Raw genomic sequence first — 16,592 nt, 5'->3', positions numbered from 1 at the left:
TAAAGTATTTTGTGTGCTTTCAATGTGAAACCACTGATCGTTATGATGATTTTCATGGTGACATTTTTTTGTGAAATTCAGTGAAATAGTTCTTTGTTTTCGTTAAACACAAACCCACATTGCATATTTTACACATTGATCTTGTGTGATACAGTACTTCAGCAGTACTGTAGTGTGCACATTTTCGGGATTGTCTTCTGTTTGCATATGGGATGCATTGTCATAGAGCTTATCTGTTGCGATGAAATGCTTGGATTTGTTCCGCTGGATCTGACACCTATTGCTCCAACTAGACCAACAATTACAGAGAGTCTAAATAGCTTTAATGATATTTGCGCGTCACTGCAATGTACCTTATAAATGATGAAGGCATTTACAACAGTGACATCAAGGAAGTGCCAGAAAATCCTGTGTCGCCACTTTTTGATTTTTCTGTCGATCTCATAGACTGATTTTAACATGTCTGATTTGTCTACAAGCCCCATATAGGCATTGTAATCTTTTAAACTATCTGGTCACAACATTTCTAGATGAGGACCATCTTCACATTTCCGAAATGTTGTGCTCATGTTTTCAGTAATGCAGAAATTTGAAAGAAACTGTATTGCGATCCTTCCAAACGATTGCTGCAATACCTTGAGTGCTACATAGATACTGGAATTCTCCCCAAGACATGTTCTTTTCATTTTCAAAGTCTTTTGGGAATTCAACTCTCCCTTCCTCACCATCCCACAAATGTATATTAACTGTTTTCTCAGATCGAGCATGAGGGGCGCAGAAGTGAAATAATTATTAAAATACAGCTTGTGATATTGTCCTGTGAGTTCTGAATTAAGGTGTTTTACAAGTTGGGAACCTAAGCGGTTTTCTGTGTACTGGCCAATTTTGCCAGCATAGAGCTGAAATTTGGAAACATAGCCAATTTCATCTGCCAGTAACACATTTGGGTTTCTGTGGCATATACTGCTTGAGCCATGACCTACCTTTGAAATGAATCATCGATTCATGCACAGTAAGATGTTCTGCTGGCTCACAACATTCAGAGTAGTTCTCGCTACAATAATCCAGCAGTCGGTGTACATTGAACAGTTAATCACAGACTTCCTCCCCCCTTTTTTGGCTGCTGATCGTTGTCATTTACATGTATATGCCCTAACAACCACGATAATGTATTCTGAGGCATGAGAATTGAAATATAGGAATCACAGAGAGCTGGGCCTGAGGACCAGGAATCCCCACATAAGGATATTTCTTGATACCCATTAATAAATTAATTGAAACAAACTTCTTCGTTTCGTCAATATCAGTTACTTTGAAAACTGTGAAACCTCCAAACTTTTGAGTTTCATACAAATTGGTTTGAAGTACTAGATGAGCTACAAATCATTATCTAATGAACAGTCAAATATGTCAATGGGGTCTGCATTGTCACAAAGGATATTTGAATCACAATTATGTGAAAATTTAATACTTTCTTCTGCAAGTACCTCTTGCCCCCATTCGATATGCTCCATTAGTTCTGCATTGTCATTATGCACATAATTGTTACTCTCAACACAAACAGTTTCACTCAAATCCCCGTCAAGTTCAACTATGTTCTCTTCAGGTAGAATAAGTTGTGGTGGCTATTCATCAATTTCATCTGATTCACAGTTAATATCCAAAGCAGCTAACTCTGGATAACTTGGCATTACAACAAGTATGTCCATCAACATATCTATTTTGAGGTCACAAGCTCTAAATCGTTGGTTTCCCCTTGCTAGGGGTTTACTATCCATACTGACTCTCCATAAAGTAAAAAAAGTCTGCATCTAGATTTACCATTTGAAGGTTGTTATGTTCTGGTGGTTCAGGATGAAACCACCAAGTAACAAAACTACCTATTACAATTAATTAATAAAAACTCTTCCAAAAATCATTAAGTAAAACATAAGGAAAAGCATTGCCTTAAATTCCAAAAGTCTGCTGTAGAGATGTCACAAATTGAGTACATTACTAAGTTATGCTTCTACTCAGCGCAACACTACACTGGAAAGGCAGGCAACGTTCGGCAATCACTTTTCTGTTGCAAGTAGTTGTCACTGACGTTAAGTGTCACCAGAAATCAGTGTGTGGGGTTGACTTCAAGGTAAAACCAGTGGGCCGCATATAGAAGCAAAGTAAAAATGTGTGTTCAGGTTGAGACCACTAGACCGGAAGGAGTTAAAATGATCCAATAGCACTTGTGCAACCTGCTCCGGTACTGTACGCTATCCTAAAAGGTATCCCACACCAAATATGTTACTCAGGCCCGAGTACTTGGTGACAGTTTATTGCTAGTTTCGTACCTGCCTACTGTGCTTTCCTGTTTTTATTCTTCATTATCTGAAATGTTGTGGTTTGCAGCTCGTATGGCACTACAATATTCATCCTGCCAATTACCAAATTAATAATAAGTTGATTTTATGCATTGGACAGGGCTGTAGAATATCTTCTTACTTGGCTCACTTTGGATGCGATTATCGAAACATTTCGAATCGACTGTAGAGTGTACGTGGTGGGAGATTCCGCCAAAAATGAAACAGAACCGCAGGACAAGAGCTTCATGTAATGGGAATTTACATGAAAATCTTGTAGATATTACTAATGAGGCGCATATAGTGGAAAGGTGTGATGACATTATTTCCTGATCTATCTTTGGAATGCATTAATATAATCACTTTCATTCATGTTATGTGAATAATCTTAAATTTCAATTAGAAGTCTTGGCCTTAGTGATACCTGTTACACTGAGTTGTTATTAACTATGCTCGTACGTATGACTGAATTGAAAATTGTTTGAACATAACAGGTAATTTCATTTTTTGTAGGGCTCGTGTGAAAAGGCGGAAAACCTGTACTGGTAGTGTTTCGCAAAACAGCTCGAGCAGTGTGAATGAAACATGGTCAGCTATTAATTCGATGGGACAGGACATTCTGGAAGAAATGGGAGTCGGTGAACTTACAGAAGACCCAAATAGTGACTCCAGCCAAGCCCCTAAGGTGTGTACGAACGTCACAATCAGTAAACTTGAGTATTATAGACTTGGCCTTAGAACGTTGTATAACATGTTGATTGATCATACTTTCAGCAAAATACAGTTCTTACTGTTAGACTAAAGATTAGCTGTGTGGCAATGATGTAACGTTATAAGCGAATAGTGGATTGCGTGGTTTATTTTGAAAGTTATCGATAGTCATTTTTCAGCTGCAGTTCGAAGTTTCATTTGGTAAATTCCCTCTTATAAATTGAGGGCGTTATGGCCGTGTACCAATGATCTCTCGGCGTTTTACATGTGACAACGAATGTCGTTCGCATAGAAACATGTAGTGAAGTACTTGTGAGAAAAGTGTTAGCGTTGTTAAACCTTGTAACCTCCTGCTTGTTACCGTTGATTTTCATGCATTTTAAAGTAAAATAGTGTATTTTACAGATTCTCCATCACTTTTAAAATGCATGCATATAGGTCGTAAATCGGTGGGGGCTACTACGTATCATTTCAAATGTGTAGTCGAGCCCACTGACCAACAGGTGGGATCTTGTAATTCAGTACTTAAGTTACCCTAAAATTATGTACATAAGCGATTTGTGTTGAGGACATCTCTTGTAATGTGTGTGCCGCAGGATAGAAATGTTAATGTTTTTCATCACTACTTTTGTGATGTTCAGTGTGACCCACTAAACAGAAGTAATAGCTGTACTGTATGGATTAAGCAGGACTTGTTGATTGCTCTGTCAATCTATAAATTGAAGGTGGTTTTGATGTCTGCCACTTTCTGCTCATCATACCGTTCCCACCCTTCAAACACTGAGCACATATCACTTATTAAATGATGAGAATGCCAGTTATGTATAGTCCTACTAGTATGTTGGCTGCCCATTGCATGTCTTATCTTGCAGCGCAGTGCCATCCTGATTACAACATTAAAGAGCTTGACTAGACTCAGATACACATTCATGTTACATGTGCTGATGAATAGTTCAGTAACCAACGTACCCTGTTAGACTGGGAGGCGAGTATTTGGATCGCCAGGTTTCTTAATTGTATCCTGGTTATAATTTTACTTTTGAACCATTAAAATCAAAAGATGTGCCAGAGCTGGTAAACTTTCATCATAGACAGCTTATTGCCGAGCTTTGCTAATCAGTTACATTAATGTTGCAATGTGTCTGCTTGTGACAGCAATGGCTCGGCAATAGTCACAGCTAGGTCATAATTTCAAGCAAGTGATTTAGAAATCTTGAATCTGCCTGCTTTAATATAATCATAATGAAGTGTGCATGATGTATAATCTATAACACATTAATTCCAATTACGTAACATAGAAGCAAGGTAAATGTTGTGTGTGTCCTGTTCTATCATTGTTTGCCTGCATGTATGTCACACCTCACAATACTTCAGACCAAAGCTGACAACTGGTACCACTAGTGTCATGTGAGTCTGATTTAATAAGCAGTGTAGTGAATAAGGCATTATGCAATAGTGTGTGTGGTGGTAGTGTCCCATCACCTTTTCCTGAAATCTTGGTTTGGTGAGACTGATAATGTAGCTGTAGGTCTAGGTTTCATTGTAAGGTGAGGTTGCTAGAGATTTGTCAAAGCCAACAAATGTGAATGTGGGATAAAGGGACATTCTGTAGTGGCTCGTTACGTTTTGAAATCAGTGTTTTATTAGGTTGACTTATCAATGTATAAACCCCTATTTTATTTTTTAAATAATCATTATAAACTGTTATTCAGGCAAAGATGTTGAAGTGTTATTTAAGCAGGAAAGAGCATTTAAATTAAAGAATAAGAATGTGATTTATGTTGTGACTCATGTTACAAATTTGGGACATCCTATTCCTAATGTGCATTTTAGGTCAAGTGTCCTCAGACTATTGGGAGTATGGATCTGGTTTTATCACAAAGAATACACATTAGATTGGCATTCAAATGTCAGGTACTAATTTCTAAAAGTATTTATACCATGTGAAATATTGTAATAGATTGAAAAAAGTGCATGACTCAATGATACGTGACTCATGTTACTTGCTACTTTTTGTTGGAAAAACTTTTCCTGCAAGTAGAGAAATGAAACTGACATGTGCCAAATAAGGTAAACTTAACTTTTCACTTTTCAAGCACTATGAAAAATTATAAGAACTTCACATCTTGGATAATGAACTGTAAATGCAATTAAAGTCAGAACTGAGAATATCCCCTTGCATTGACATCAAGTGGATTAATTTTCTTTATAATTTCATCACATTTACAGGCTATTTCCAATAGTGACCAGCACACTCCATTGCACTGATTAAGTACGAATTTCCAAAGACTGCGCATACTTTTCCAGCATTGAATTTACTGTCATATCCTACTTTGTACAAGTCTCCAATTTTCCCACTTTCTATAGTTTGTTCAGTACGATCTGCAGGAGCAAAATTCTTTGGAGACAGCAGATATGTTTGTACTACAGTGAATGCTTTTTATGTTTGGTATTGATGGTGCTGAAAATATTTGAGCCAGATTAAGTTTCACATTGATTCCTTGAATTTCATCAAGACACATGAAAAGCCTGCATAGTTGTGGTACCTGCAGCTACATGAGTGAAAGTTGATGCATTACCTACTGTGAATTTTAGCTTTTTTTTACTGCATTCCTCACAAGCCGTTATGCAACTGCACCAATTCCATCTAAGGCTTTTTTTACCATGGGATGTAGTAAATAAGTTCCAATAGATTTCCACATTATGAAATGATTGAAATTGAGGTACAGCAGCAATAATATATTTGTTTTTAAATTGGCAGGTCCCTCTGACCAGATTGAAACTACCTTCATAGTTTCAGGTATAGTTGACAGTACCTTGCTAATGTAAGCAATTGTAGCACTCGAGCCATGGCTTTATCCAGAGCACTAAGTGACTTATAGGGTGACAAACTTGCTTTGCTAGGTCTCTCTCTCTCTCTCTCTCTCTCTCTCTCTCTCTCTCTCTCTCTCTCTCTCTCTCCCCCCCCCCCCCTCCCCCCTCCTCCTCCCTACTTTTAGCTCTTCTTCCTTCTAACAACAGTCCTTGCTTATGTTGACTCAACAGTACACACTTTTGTTTCTGCTTCTACTGGCCTTTTTGAGCTTCTTCCAGATGCTTCTTCTTAAATTCCATATTTTCCTTCACTCTGTAACCTTCCCCTCCTCCTCCTGTGTCTGCTGCTGCTAAGGTCATCCTCTTCTTTTGATCTTAAAATAATGCAACTGTGACTCAGATTACATAACTCACATTACACATTTAATTTTCTGTTTTTACAGTATTGGTTGAAATTGGGAAATTTGTGGTAGTGGTAGTAGTTACTCATTCACATTAAGAAGTAAGTTACTGAACAAGACAACTTTCTCTAATATCTCTTGGTCTAAAAACTTAATTAGCATACATGAAAGTGCATGCTGTTGTATTATATTGTTTACTCCAACCTATAGTTTACCTACTTCAGTTTATACTCTTTATCCAATAGATTAGGGTATGTGACAGTAATATAAATGATATGCTAATTCTTACCTGCCAGTTAATTGAAATGAAAGTCCAAAATCTCCAATTACTCACTCTCTCTTCACATGAAAAACATTCGATATTATATAAAGGGCTACAAATTATGGAGGGAAAGCAATAATGAGTGACAAACCAGTTACCATACAGTAAAAAGTCCAGCCTCTACAAGATTATATATAAAGTACCAAATTTTAAACATTTAAATATTGTATGTACTCCTTTACGTGGAATATCCCTAAAAGTTCTGGCAATACTGATCTGTAATCCAGCTTGCTCTTTGTTTGTTAGAAATTTAATGCAGTTTTCATTCTGAAAACTGAAGCTGCAATGTAATTTCAGAATCTGTATTACATAATAGGAAAATCTGAATATTTTGATAGAAATTGTGTACATACATTACAAATCACCAAAGAAAAATGTGTGGGGGAATGGGCGCTATGTAAATTCTATTGACCTCGTGATCAATGTTTCTTAGCCATGTTATACCCAATTTCTAGCCCAATCAAGCCCTGCTCCATACCACATGATTAAAGGATCCCTTTTGAGGTTCAAGTAAACAAAGGTTTCAGAAATGAGTATGCAACATTTCCATATCCTTCAAAATAAAAATAATGTTGAAACTCTGTGATATAGCTGGTGTCATTAAATTTCTAGTTACTTGGTTTGTTTGCTGAATGTTTTAGTTGCTGCCAGTGTAAGGAACTGAAGTTACCTAAAGTTCCTTCTCATTCCAGGGACCTCTGTGTGGTGTCAGAGTTAATGTTTGAGGAGCAAATAGGAGAGGCTCCTGGTTTGAGCAATCTCAGTTGGCTTGTGTAATATTCTGTTGTTTACTTACAGTTGGTGCTATCAGTATCCTCTTTGGCGGCATGCACTAGACTGGTATGATTGGTGTGTTGGGCTGGTATTCATTTTGCCATGAAGTGTGTAGTTAGTTTTTAACGTAAAGGGGGGGGGGTCTTTCTGAGGGCTGTGGGTAGAAATAAATGAATCTGTGTGGTAAAGTGTGGAGGAGGAGGGGGGGGGGGGGGAGAGAGAGCGCGCGCGCGCGCATCTTTTTTGTAATTTATGTTCATTCAGTTTGATATTACTTTGAACATATTTATTGGTTTATATTAGTGTGGTCTGGTGGCATTAGTTTGTGGGGGTGGTTGTATTGTGGTTTTTGGTTGAGTTATATAGGTCAAGTGAATTTTGCAGTACCGTGTTTCTAGGTTGTATAGGTATTAATGATATCAGAGGCTATATAGCTGAAGCAAACTATTTGATTACAGTTGTTTGTCATTTGCATTTTTGGTTGGTTTAGGTTTGAAGGATTTAATATGCATTATTTTTTGGTTCATTCTTGTTTTGGAATTGGGTCATTTTTATTGTGGTATGTTTAGTTTGCCCCCTCCTATTATACCCTATTTTCTGTTGTCCCATTAGTTTCATTTTGTTGCTCAAGTGTGTTTTTTGTTTATTCACGAATGTAATGCGTGGTGATGGGTTGCCATATTGGATATGCTAAACTTATGCTTGGCCACCATCTTTACATCACTGGTCAAAGCAAGCAGATGGAAAAGGTACTTTTGGTAATCCCTAAAGTCCTGCTTTCATCTTGTGGAGCCCAATACTGCAGCAACAGGTGGGAGTTGTTGATAGGTGGACAGTAGGGCCAGGAAACAGTGTGTTAAACCTACAATTTTGGCTTTAGCTTGTTCATTTGTAATCTTCCATCCCAATTTTTATATGCTGGATATGTTCTACCAGGAAGTTCTAAACCGTAAATTCTCGCTGGTGGTGATACCATTATTCCATTATTTTGCAACATGGCAACTTTTGTAGCCTTATGGTAACATTTCTATGAATGTTGTAATTCAGTTAAGATTATTTTAACCATTGAAGTATTGGTACCTCTGTGGAGGATAAGTCAGTTTATGGTTGACACATTTTATTGAAGCCTTCAGGCATTAAAAACTTGAAAATATCTGGCCACAGTGGTAAAATAAGGGGTTTTCAGTGGGGACATAAATAAGTGTAGCATATGCAATGAATATTTTAAAATATTGTCACACATTTCTTGGCTTTTCAAACTTAACAAAACAGCAGCCTTCCACCCTACGTAGACATCGAGTTATGCTAAACACAAGCATCACTCAACATTTTTTTAAAAAATGTATCTTGTTGTTAAACACTTGTTGTTAAACACTTGTTGTTAAACACTTGTTGTTAAACACTTGTTGTTAAACACTTGTTGTTAAACACTTGTTGTTAAACACTTGTTGTTAAACACTTGTTGTTAAACACTTGTTGTTAAACACTTGTTGTTAAACACTTGTTGTTAAACACTTGTTGTTAAACACTTGTTGTTAAACACTTGTTGTTAAACACTTGTTGTTAAACACTTGTTGTTAAACACTTGTTGTTAAACACTTGTTGTTAAACACTTGTTGTTAAACACTTGTTGTTAAACACTTGTTGTTAAACACTTGTTGTTAAACACTTGTTGTTAAACACTTGTTGTTAAACACTTGTTGTTAAACACTTGTTGTTCTTTCCAAATTTGTGTTCTAACCTAACTTACACCCTGGACTACAGCACAGATAATTGTCACAACAACAGGCCCAACATTATCACTTGCCGAAGCAGATTGGCAGTATCTCAGCATTCTCTACAGCTTTTTCCTAAACTTATTTTCTTATTGTGATCTTTAATTGGCATGTCTTATTATCTAACATAGCTGAATCATGGTTCTGTTGGTAGTCTAATAAGAGAAGTACTGATAATGCAGTGAGTGGTGGACAAAGTACAGTGCAAGAAAACAGTTCTGAAGTTCCTGCACATAGCAAAAAAGTGTGCACCATGGACGAAGTTAAAACTGACGATGATGGTGCCATTTCCAGTGACTTCTTTCTCTATCGAAGAGCTCGGTCTTCTGCCATTGAAGGTGAAGGTAAGGTCCTCAAAAGTACTAGTAAAATTAGAATAGCTGATTCACAAATTGTCACAATTAATGTATAGTTTATCTAAATAGAAACAATTTTACATTTTGTTTTGCATCATTGCTAGTTAAGTTTCTTGTATGTATTTGCATTACTATATGAAGCTTTAGGTATTCGTTTGTGGGGGGGAGGCACAGGGCAGATTTGTCATGGGCAAAAATATTTGAACACAAATAAATTTTCGTACTGAGTTACGCTATTTCACATGTAGTAAATAGAGCAAAATGCGATGTGACTGACAGATAAGATACCCTTGACTAGGGGAGGTTTATTACTTAGTCAGCCAAAGCCACTATAGTCATATGTATTAAAATTGTAGTGATCAACTGCAGAACTGTCAGTGTCAGGGTTTGAAGGGCTCCTAGAAAGCAGTGGAGCTCACGTATGGGAGGTGGTTTGATAAGTCTGGTAAAAATGCTAGAAAAATGTTTGTCATGAACTCACTTTCTTGACATAGTCTCCTTTGGGTGATACACACTTGTTCCAGTGATTCTAACGCCCACTGGAAAAACAGGTTCTGTCAAGCTGTGCAAAATACTCGTGACTGCAATTATCATTCCCTCATTTGTTGAAAATTTCTTCAGAGCAAGGGAGAATTTAAAGTTAGGGAACAGGAAGGAGTCACTTGGAGCTAAGTCTGGTGAATAGAGTAGATAAGGAACCAATTCAAAGCCTAACTCGAGCACTTTCACCATTAGTTCTGTGTGGGATGGTGCATTACCCTGGTGAAATAGCACCTTTCCTCACACCAACCTTTCTTTGAAAAAGTTTGATGACCCAATGATGATGCATGAAAGGATCCAGTTATGATTCTGCTTTTTTTCTGAGTAATTTGTGAGGATTATTCCATGGGAATCTCTAAAAAAAACTGTAGCCATCGTATTGGCAGCTGACAAAATTGTCTTTGCCTTCTTCTGTGAACTTCCACTAGCCTTTGACCATTGTTTTGGGTGCTGTTTTGACTCTGGCGTGTAATAGTGGATCCAGATTTCATCAACGATCACAAATTGGCAGAAAAACGTTCATGCATTGCGATTAAACATCGCCTGGCATGTTGAGATGCTATGCCAGATGTGCTTCTAGTCGACTGAGAAATTCTGGCAGCCACCCCTCCCACAGCTTCTTCACAGCCAATTCTCCACGCAGAATATTATGCGCTTGCTCATTTGAGGTGCCTATAGTCTCGGCAATAATTATTTGACAGTCTTGCATTACCATATCGTGGATTTTAATGATTCCCTTCGTGTGACCTCAGTTGGACAACTGGAATGCACATCGGCTTAGGTGTTCGTACAACCATGTTTAGATTCATTTATCCAAAGTAAATGGTCTTAAATGATGGTATAGTCCCTGTGAACTTGATACAGTTCTGTTTTGATTTGTGCAGCAGACCAATTCTTAAAAATATTTAATAACACGAAAGTAGGTTTTCTCCATTTTCTATCACAGTCAACACACCAAACAATTCAGATGGCTATCAACAATAAAGTGTGTATTACAGTGTTGAAATTCTTTGTACGATCCTTGGAATAATCAAGCTTGCTTACCACGAAGGTGCTACAATAACACTCCATTATTTCATGGAAATTTTTCAGATTTATTAAACCACTCTTGTACTAGGTACAGGAAACGGGTTAGAACCTGAAATACATGACAGTGGTATTTTGGGGGAAGCTTGCACATATATTGAATAGATAAACTATTATGTGATCAAAAGTGTCCAAACATCCCAAAAACATACGTTTTTCATATTGGGTGCATTGTGCTGCCACCTACTGCCATGTACTCCATATCAGTGACCTCAGTAGTCATCAGACATAGTGAGAGAGCAGAATGGGGTGCTCCGCGGAACTCACGGGCTTCGAACATGGTCAGGTGATAGGGTGTCATGTCTGTATGTGAGATTTCCACTCTCCTAAACATCCCTAGATCAAATGTTTCCAATGTGGTAGTGAAGTGCAAATGCGGAGGACACGTACAGCACAAAAGCGTACAGGCCGACTTCATCTGTTGACTGACACTGCTGACAGTTGAAGAGGTTTGTAATGTGTTATAGGCAGACATCTATCCAGACCGTCGCACAGGAATTCCAAGCTGCATCAGGATCCACTGCAAATACTATGACAGTTATGCGGGAGGTGATAAAACTTTGATTTCACGGTCGAGCGGCTGCTCATAACCCACACATCACGCTGGTAAATGCCAAACGATGTCTCGCTTTGTGTAAGGAGTGTAAACATTGGATGACTGAACAGTGGAAAAACATTGTGTGGATTGACGAATCACGATACACAATGTGGTGATCTGACGGCAGGGTGTGGGTGTGGAAAATGCCCGATGAACGTCATCTGCCAGCTTGTGTAGTGCCAGCAGTAAATTCGGCAGTGGTGGTGTTATGGTATATTCGTGTTTTTCATGGAGGGGGTTGCACCCCTTGTTTTGCATGGCACTATCACAGCAGAGGCCTATATCGATGTTTTAAGCACCTTCTTGCTTCCCACTGTTAAAGAGCAATTCGGGGATGGCGATTGCATCTTTTAACTTCATCGAGCACCTGTTCATAATACACAGCCTGTGGCGGAGCGGTTACACGACAATAACATCGCTGTAATGGACTGGCCTGCACAGGGTCCTGACCTGAATCCCATAGACCACCTTTGGGATGTTTTGGAACACCAACTTCGTGTCAGGCCTCGCCGACTGACATAGATACCTCTCCTAAGTGCAGCACTCGGTGAAGAATGGACTGCCAGTCCCCAGAAACCTTCCAGCACATGATTGAACGTATGCCTGTGAGAGTGGAAGCTGTCATCAAGGCTAAGGTTTGGCCAACACCATATTGAATTCCAGCATTACCAATGGAGGGAGCCACAAACTTGTAAGTAATCTTCAGCCAGGTGTCCAGATACTTTTGATCACATAGTGTAGGCTAATGGTAAATGGAGGTGGTGTTCGTCACAGTAGTCAACACCACTGACAAGGGAACCTCCCCATCGCACCCCCTTCAGATTTAGTTATAAGTTGGCACAGTGGATAGGCCTTGAAAAACTGAACACAGATCAGTCGAGAAAACAGGAAGAAGTTGTGTGGAACTATGAAAAAAATAAGCAAAATATACAAACTGAGTAGTCCATGCACAAGATAGGCAACATCAAGGAGAGTGTGAGCTCAGAAGTGCCGTGGTCCCGTGGTTAGTGTGAGCAGCTGCGGAACGAGAGGTCCTTGGTTCAAGTCTTCTCTCAAGTGAAAAGTTTAATTTTTTATTTTCAGACAATTATCAAAGTATACAGAGAATGACAATAAGAATGTTCAGATTTGACCCATGGGAGAGTGTCCAGAGATGTTCAGGAAACTGAACTGGCAAACTCTTGAAGATAGATGCAAACTATTCTGAGAGAGACTACTTACAAAGTTTCAAGAATTACCTTTAAATGACAACCATAGGAATATACTATGTTGCTCTTGTAGGGATCATGAGAACAAGATTAGATTGAGTGAGGTGGTGCAGTAGTTAGCACTGAACTCTCACTTTGGACTGCAGTGGTTCAAATCTCCATCCAACCATCCAGATTTAGATTTACATGGTGTCCCTAAATCATGCCATAAAAATGATTATTCCTTTGAAAGGATAAAATTTCCTTACCCATTCTTGAAATATTCTGAGCTTATGCTCTCTCATATGACCTCGATGTTGATGGGATGTTACACCCTAATTGGCAGCAAGTTGTTTAGGAATGTCCCTTCATTGGGGCCCATAAAAAGGTTAGTACAAAAGGAACCATCCTGATATCCATAGCATATCTCTGCTGGATCTGTAGGTGTGGCTCTCAAATGTGAAGTTGTTAGAGTAAGTATGAGTTGGCTGAGTAATAAGATATTGTAGACACACTTCTGGGTGGGTATTGACTGAGTCAGTATTTTAGGGTTGAAAGGCCATGTGTATGTGGGATATTAGTTTGGGTTGCATCAGCAGTGATGGTGATGGACCACAGGTGTGTAGGGAAGTAGGAATGGGCTTGACATTCCAGTAAGTGTTTGGTGTCTTAGGTAGGATGGAAGGTGCTAAGCTACCAGGACTGAAAGCAAAATTGTGCAAAATCTTTATGAATAATGAGTACAGGAAAGATTTTCATTATTCATAAATAATAAGAAAGAACATTTACTTCAACTGTTTTTTGTTTTAACTAACATCTAGTATCATGTATATGTATAGTGTTGACTAGTGAGTGTATGAACTGCAAGTTGCTCTTCAATATGTCAACCAAGTCATGAGAATGATCACTGCAATGAGCCATTATTTTGGTCAGTATGTTTTAGGACAAGTTATCATGCCACACATCAGAATACCACTGACAAATTTAACATCCTCTCTGGAGTTCTGTGGTGTAAAACAGCAGAGATTGAGATTTTTGTGTGAAAATGTTTCTTGCACTAATTCTTTGATTTATAAAACAAGTGTATTTTTGTTACCTTCAGATTAGTTGTCAGAGCAATTCTTTTTTCCTCTTTTTAATGTTTAATCACAGTTCGGCTTGGTAAGATCAGCCATTGCATGTCTTACCCTGAGAGTATAGGTGCAGCTATGCTGTATTGTGGAGGGGTGACTACAATCCAGGGTGGCAGACGGTAGAGGTTTGAGGTGGCATAGGAAGTCGGTGAAGGCCTAGAGACACTCATCTGTTGGGCATGTGGAGAGCCAAATGATCAGTGAGGTGGCAACCAGCCAGCTGACTGCACATGTGCACCAAACTTTGCTGATGTCTGTGCTCAGTGTGTTACAGGTGATCCTGTTGTGTTAGTGGCACACAAAGACAGTTGGGAATCTTGCTGTGGTAGACAGTTCTGCAATGTATGTCTGCTTCCCAGTGCCCGCAATGACAAAGATAACTGCCATGTATGGGATATATCGTTGAGCCCTGGAAGGGAGTGCAGTTTGATGATGGGCTGAGCCTGGAATGGCCTGCTGCACTGTGGTTTTAAGTGTGGAAGATGGACTTAGTGCAGGAAGCTGGTACAACAGTGGAGACCGGAATTTGCAACTTCTGCTGGTGACTCTGTGTGGTCTCTTTATCTGACAGTCCCCATATCCTGTAGAAATGCTGGGCTGTGAATGAAATTGCTAACAAGATAACAGCTATTTATACAAGTTAGCAACATGTGAGCTTTGCCAATGTGCTGCTTCTAGTCATGTTCTCAGCAGCACCCATGAAACCCAGTGGAAAAGAAATCCCTTCCTTTACTGTGAGAAATGTACATTACTGCTGCACTGGCTGGTTGTGCCAAGTGAACCGGGCCCACCTTGCAAAATTTAAACAGCTCTGTTCCTATAAGTGAAAAGACAATACCCTGTGCTTGCTAGCCACCAGTGACTGCTGCAATACTCCACCACATATTCCCACAAATTTGCAGACTGCTTCAAACTGCATATATAAATCATAGATGTTAGAGACCTGAAAATGTCTCTGTAACTATAGTTTCATTTGACCTGTCAGTTGAGTGCCAGTGTCTCGTCCTTCCCACAAATTTGCAGACTGCTTCAAACTGCATATATAAATCATAGATGTTAGAGACCTGAAAATGTCTCTGTAACTATAGTTTCATTTGACCTGTCAGTTGAGTGCCAGTGTCTCGTCCTTGCCTTTTACAACTGTATCTGGAGCAAGGGTAGGTTTCCATCTCAGAGGCAAGAGAGTGATTTCCCTGGCATCGAAACCAGATAAACTCTCACTTGATATGGACAGCAATTGCCAAATTAGTGTGGTATCTTGAGTCTCAGGATCTTTTGGTTCTGTTCCAGGGTGGTTTTCACAAAGGCTGTTCTAGTGCTGACAGTTTGGTCTGCCTATAGTCCATTATCTGGTCAGCTTTCGCCTGGTATCAACACCATATCACTGTCTTTGACTTGCAAAAGGCTTATGACACCATCGTCAACATAATACTATTTATGTTTCAGAAATGTTTAACATGGTGTACATGCAATGCTGGGCCATGGTGAGGCATGAAATTTCTTGTCGACTGTGATATTAAAATGGAACGCCTCTCTTTCACCTTGTAAGCATAGAACCTAGCTTAACTGGATTGGACATTGTTTGAGGAGTGACTGTTTATTGAAGGAAGGAATAGAAGGAATGGTGGAGGGAAAAAGGGGAAGAGGAAAAAGAAGATATCAAATGCTGGTCAATATCAAAGGAGGCAATATTCAGAAATGAAGACTGGCTATGGACAGACAAAAGTGGAAGAGACTTAACCCATGACAAGACCTGCCGTAAGGCTGAATACCGTACTACTACTACTACTACTACTACTACTACTACTACTACACCAAATTGTGTATGGGTTCCTGGGTTTGATTCCCGGTGGGGTCAGGGATTTTCACCTGCCTCGAGATGACTGGGTGTTTGTGTTGTCTTCATCATTCATGGAAGTGCTGAGATTGGACTGAGCAAAAGTTGGGAATTTGTACGACCACTGATAACGGCGCCACTGTGCGCCCCACAAACCAAACATCAACCAAATGTTGTGATCAGTCTCATTACCGTATGTGAGTGGGGTTCCAGCAACCACTCCAATTTTTATCCTGAACTTCTTGCCACACTGTACTTTCTGGGTTCAAGTTGGTGCTTCCCACAATACCTTCCTCTCACCTAAATATATAAGAGAATGTGGTCCTGCAGGCCTTTGTATTGAATATGTCTTATTGAGTGGCTGTCAATGGTCTAGCTGCTGCTGTGGTTTCTGTAGTATTGCTCTCTGTGTCTGCTGATGTTCCTTGCCTTTACTATTGCTTCTCCACTGAGAGGTTACTGAACATGGACTGCAGGGTGCCATATGGTGCCATTGTGAATGCTGGACCCAATCTACCATTGGGGGTCCAACTTGTGCCAGGTGCCTTTCAGCCCAGTCCTATGAACAGCCTATTTGCAGAAGCTGGGATTCTTTCATTATAGGTCAGGTGCCAGCAAATGCTGCTCAACTATGCAGTACACATTTATTGCTTCCCTGAGCAGCTGAACTAGTGTCCTTTTTCCTAGCAGGGAGATCCACTTGTCATAACAATGGCCCAGGA

The 16,592-nt window shown here is 39.3% G+C and overlaps 1 protein-coding gene across 1 annotated transcript in view; it reads left to right on the top strand.

Moving 5' to 3' along the window:
- The first annotated feature begins 2,527 nt into the window (after positions 1-2,527).
- The window catches only part of LOC126416133 (S-phase kinase-associated protein 2), a 118,332-nt gene continuing 104,267 nt past the window's right edge, over positions 2,528-16,592 (top strand). Inside the window, exons 1-3 of the mRNA XM_050083676.1 lie at positions 2,528-2,647; positions 2,850-3,021; positions 9,288-9,477. Of these exons, the coding sequence (XP_049939633.1) occupies positions 2,556-2,647; positions 2,850-3,021; positions 9,288-9,477 (454 nt within the window). The 5' untranslated portion in view covers positions 2,528-2,555. The remainder of the gene's footprint in view (positions 2,648-2,849; positions 3,022-9,287; positions 9,478-16,592) is intronic.

Source organism: Schistocerca serialis, chromosome 1 (assembly GCF_023864345.2).
Source record: "Schistocerca serialis cubense isolate TAMUIC-IGC-003099 chromosome 1, iqSchSeri2.2, whole genome shotgun sequence".
Lineage (NCBI taxonomy): Eukaryota > Metazoa > Arthropoda > Insecta > Orthoptera > Acrididae > Schistocerca > Schistocerca serialis.
This window is presented reverse-complemented; position numbering and strand designations above follow the sequence as displayed.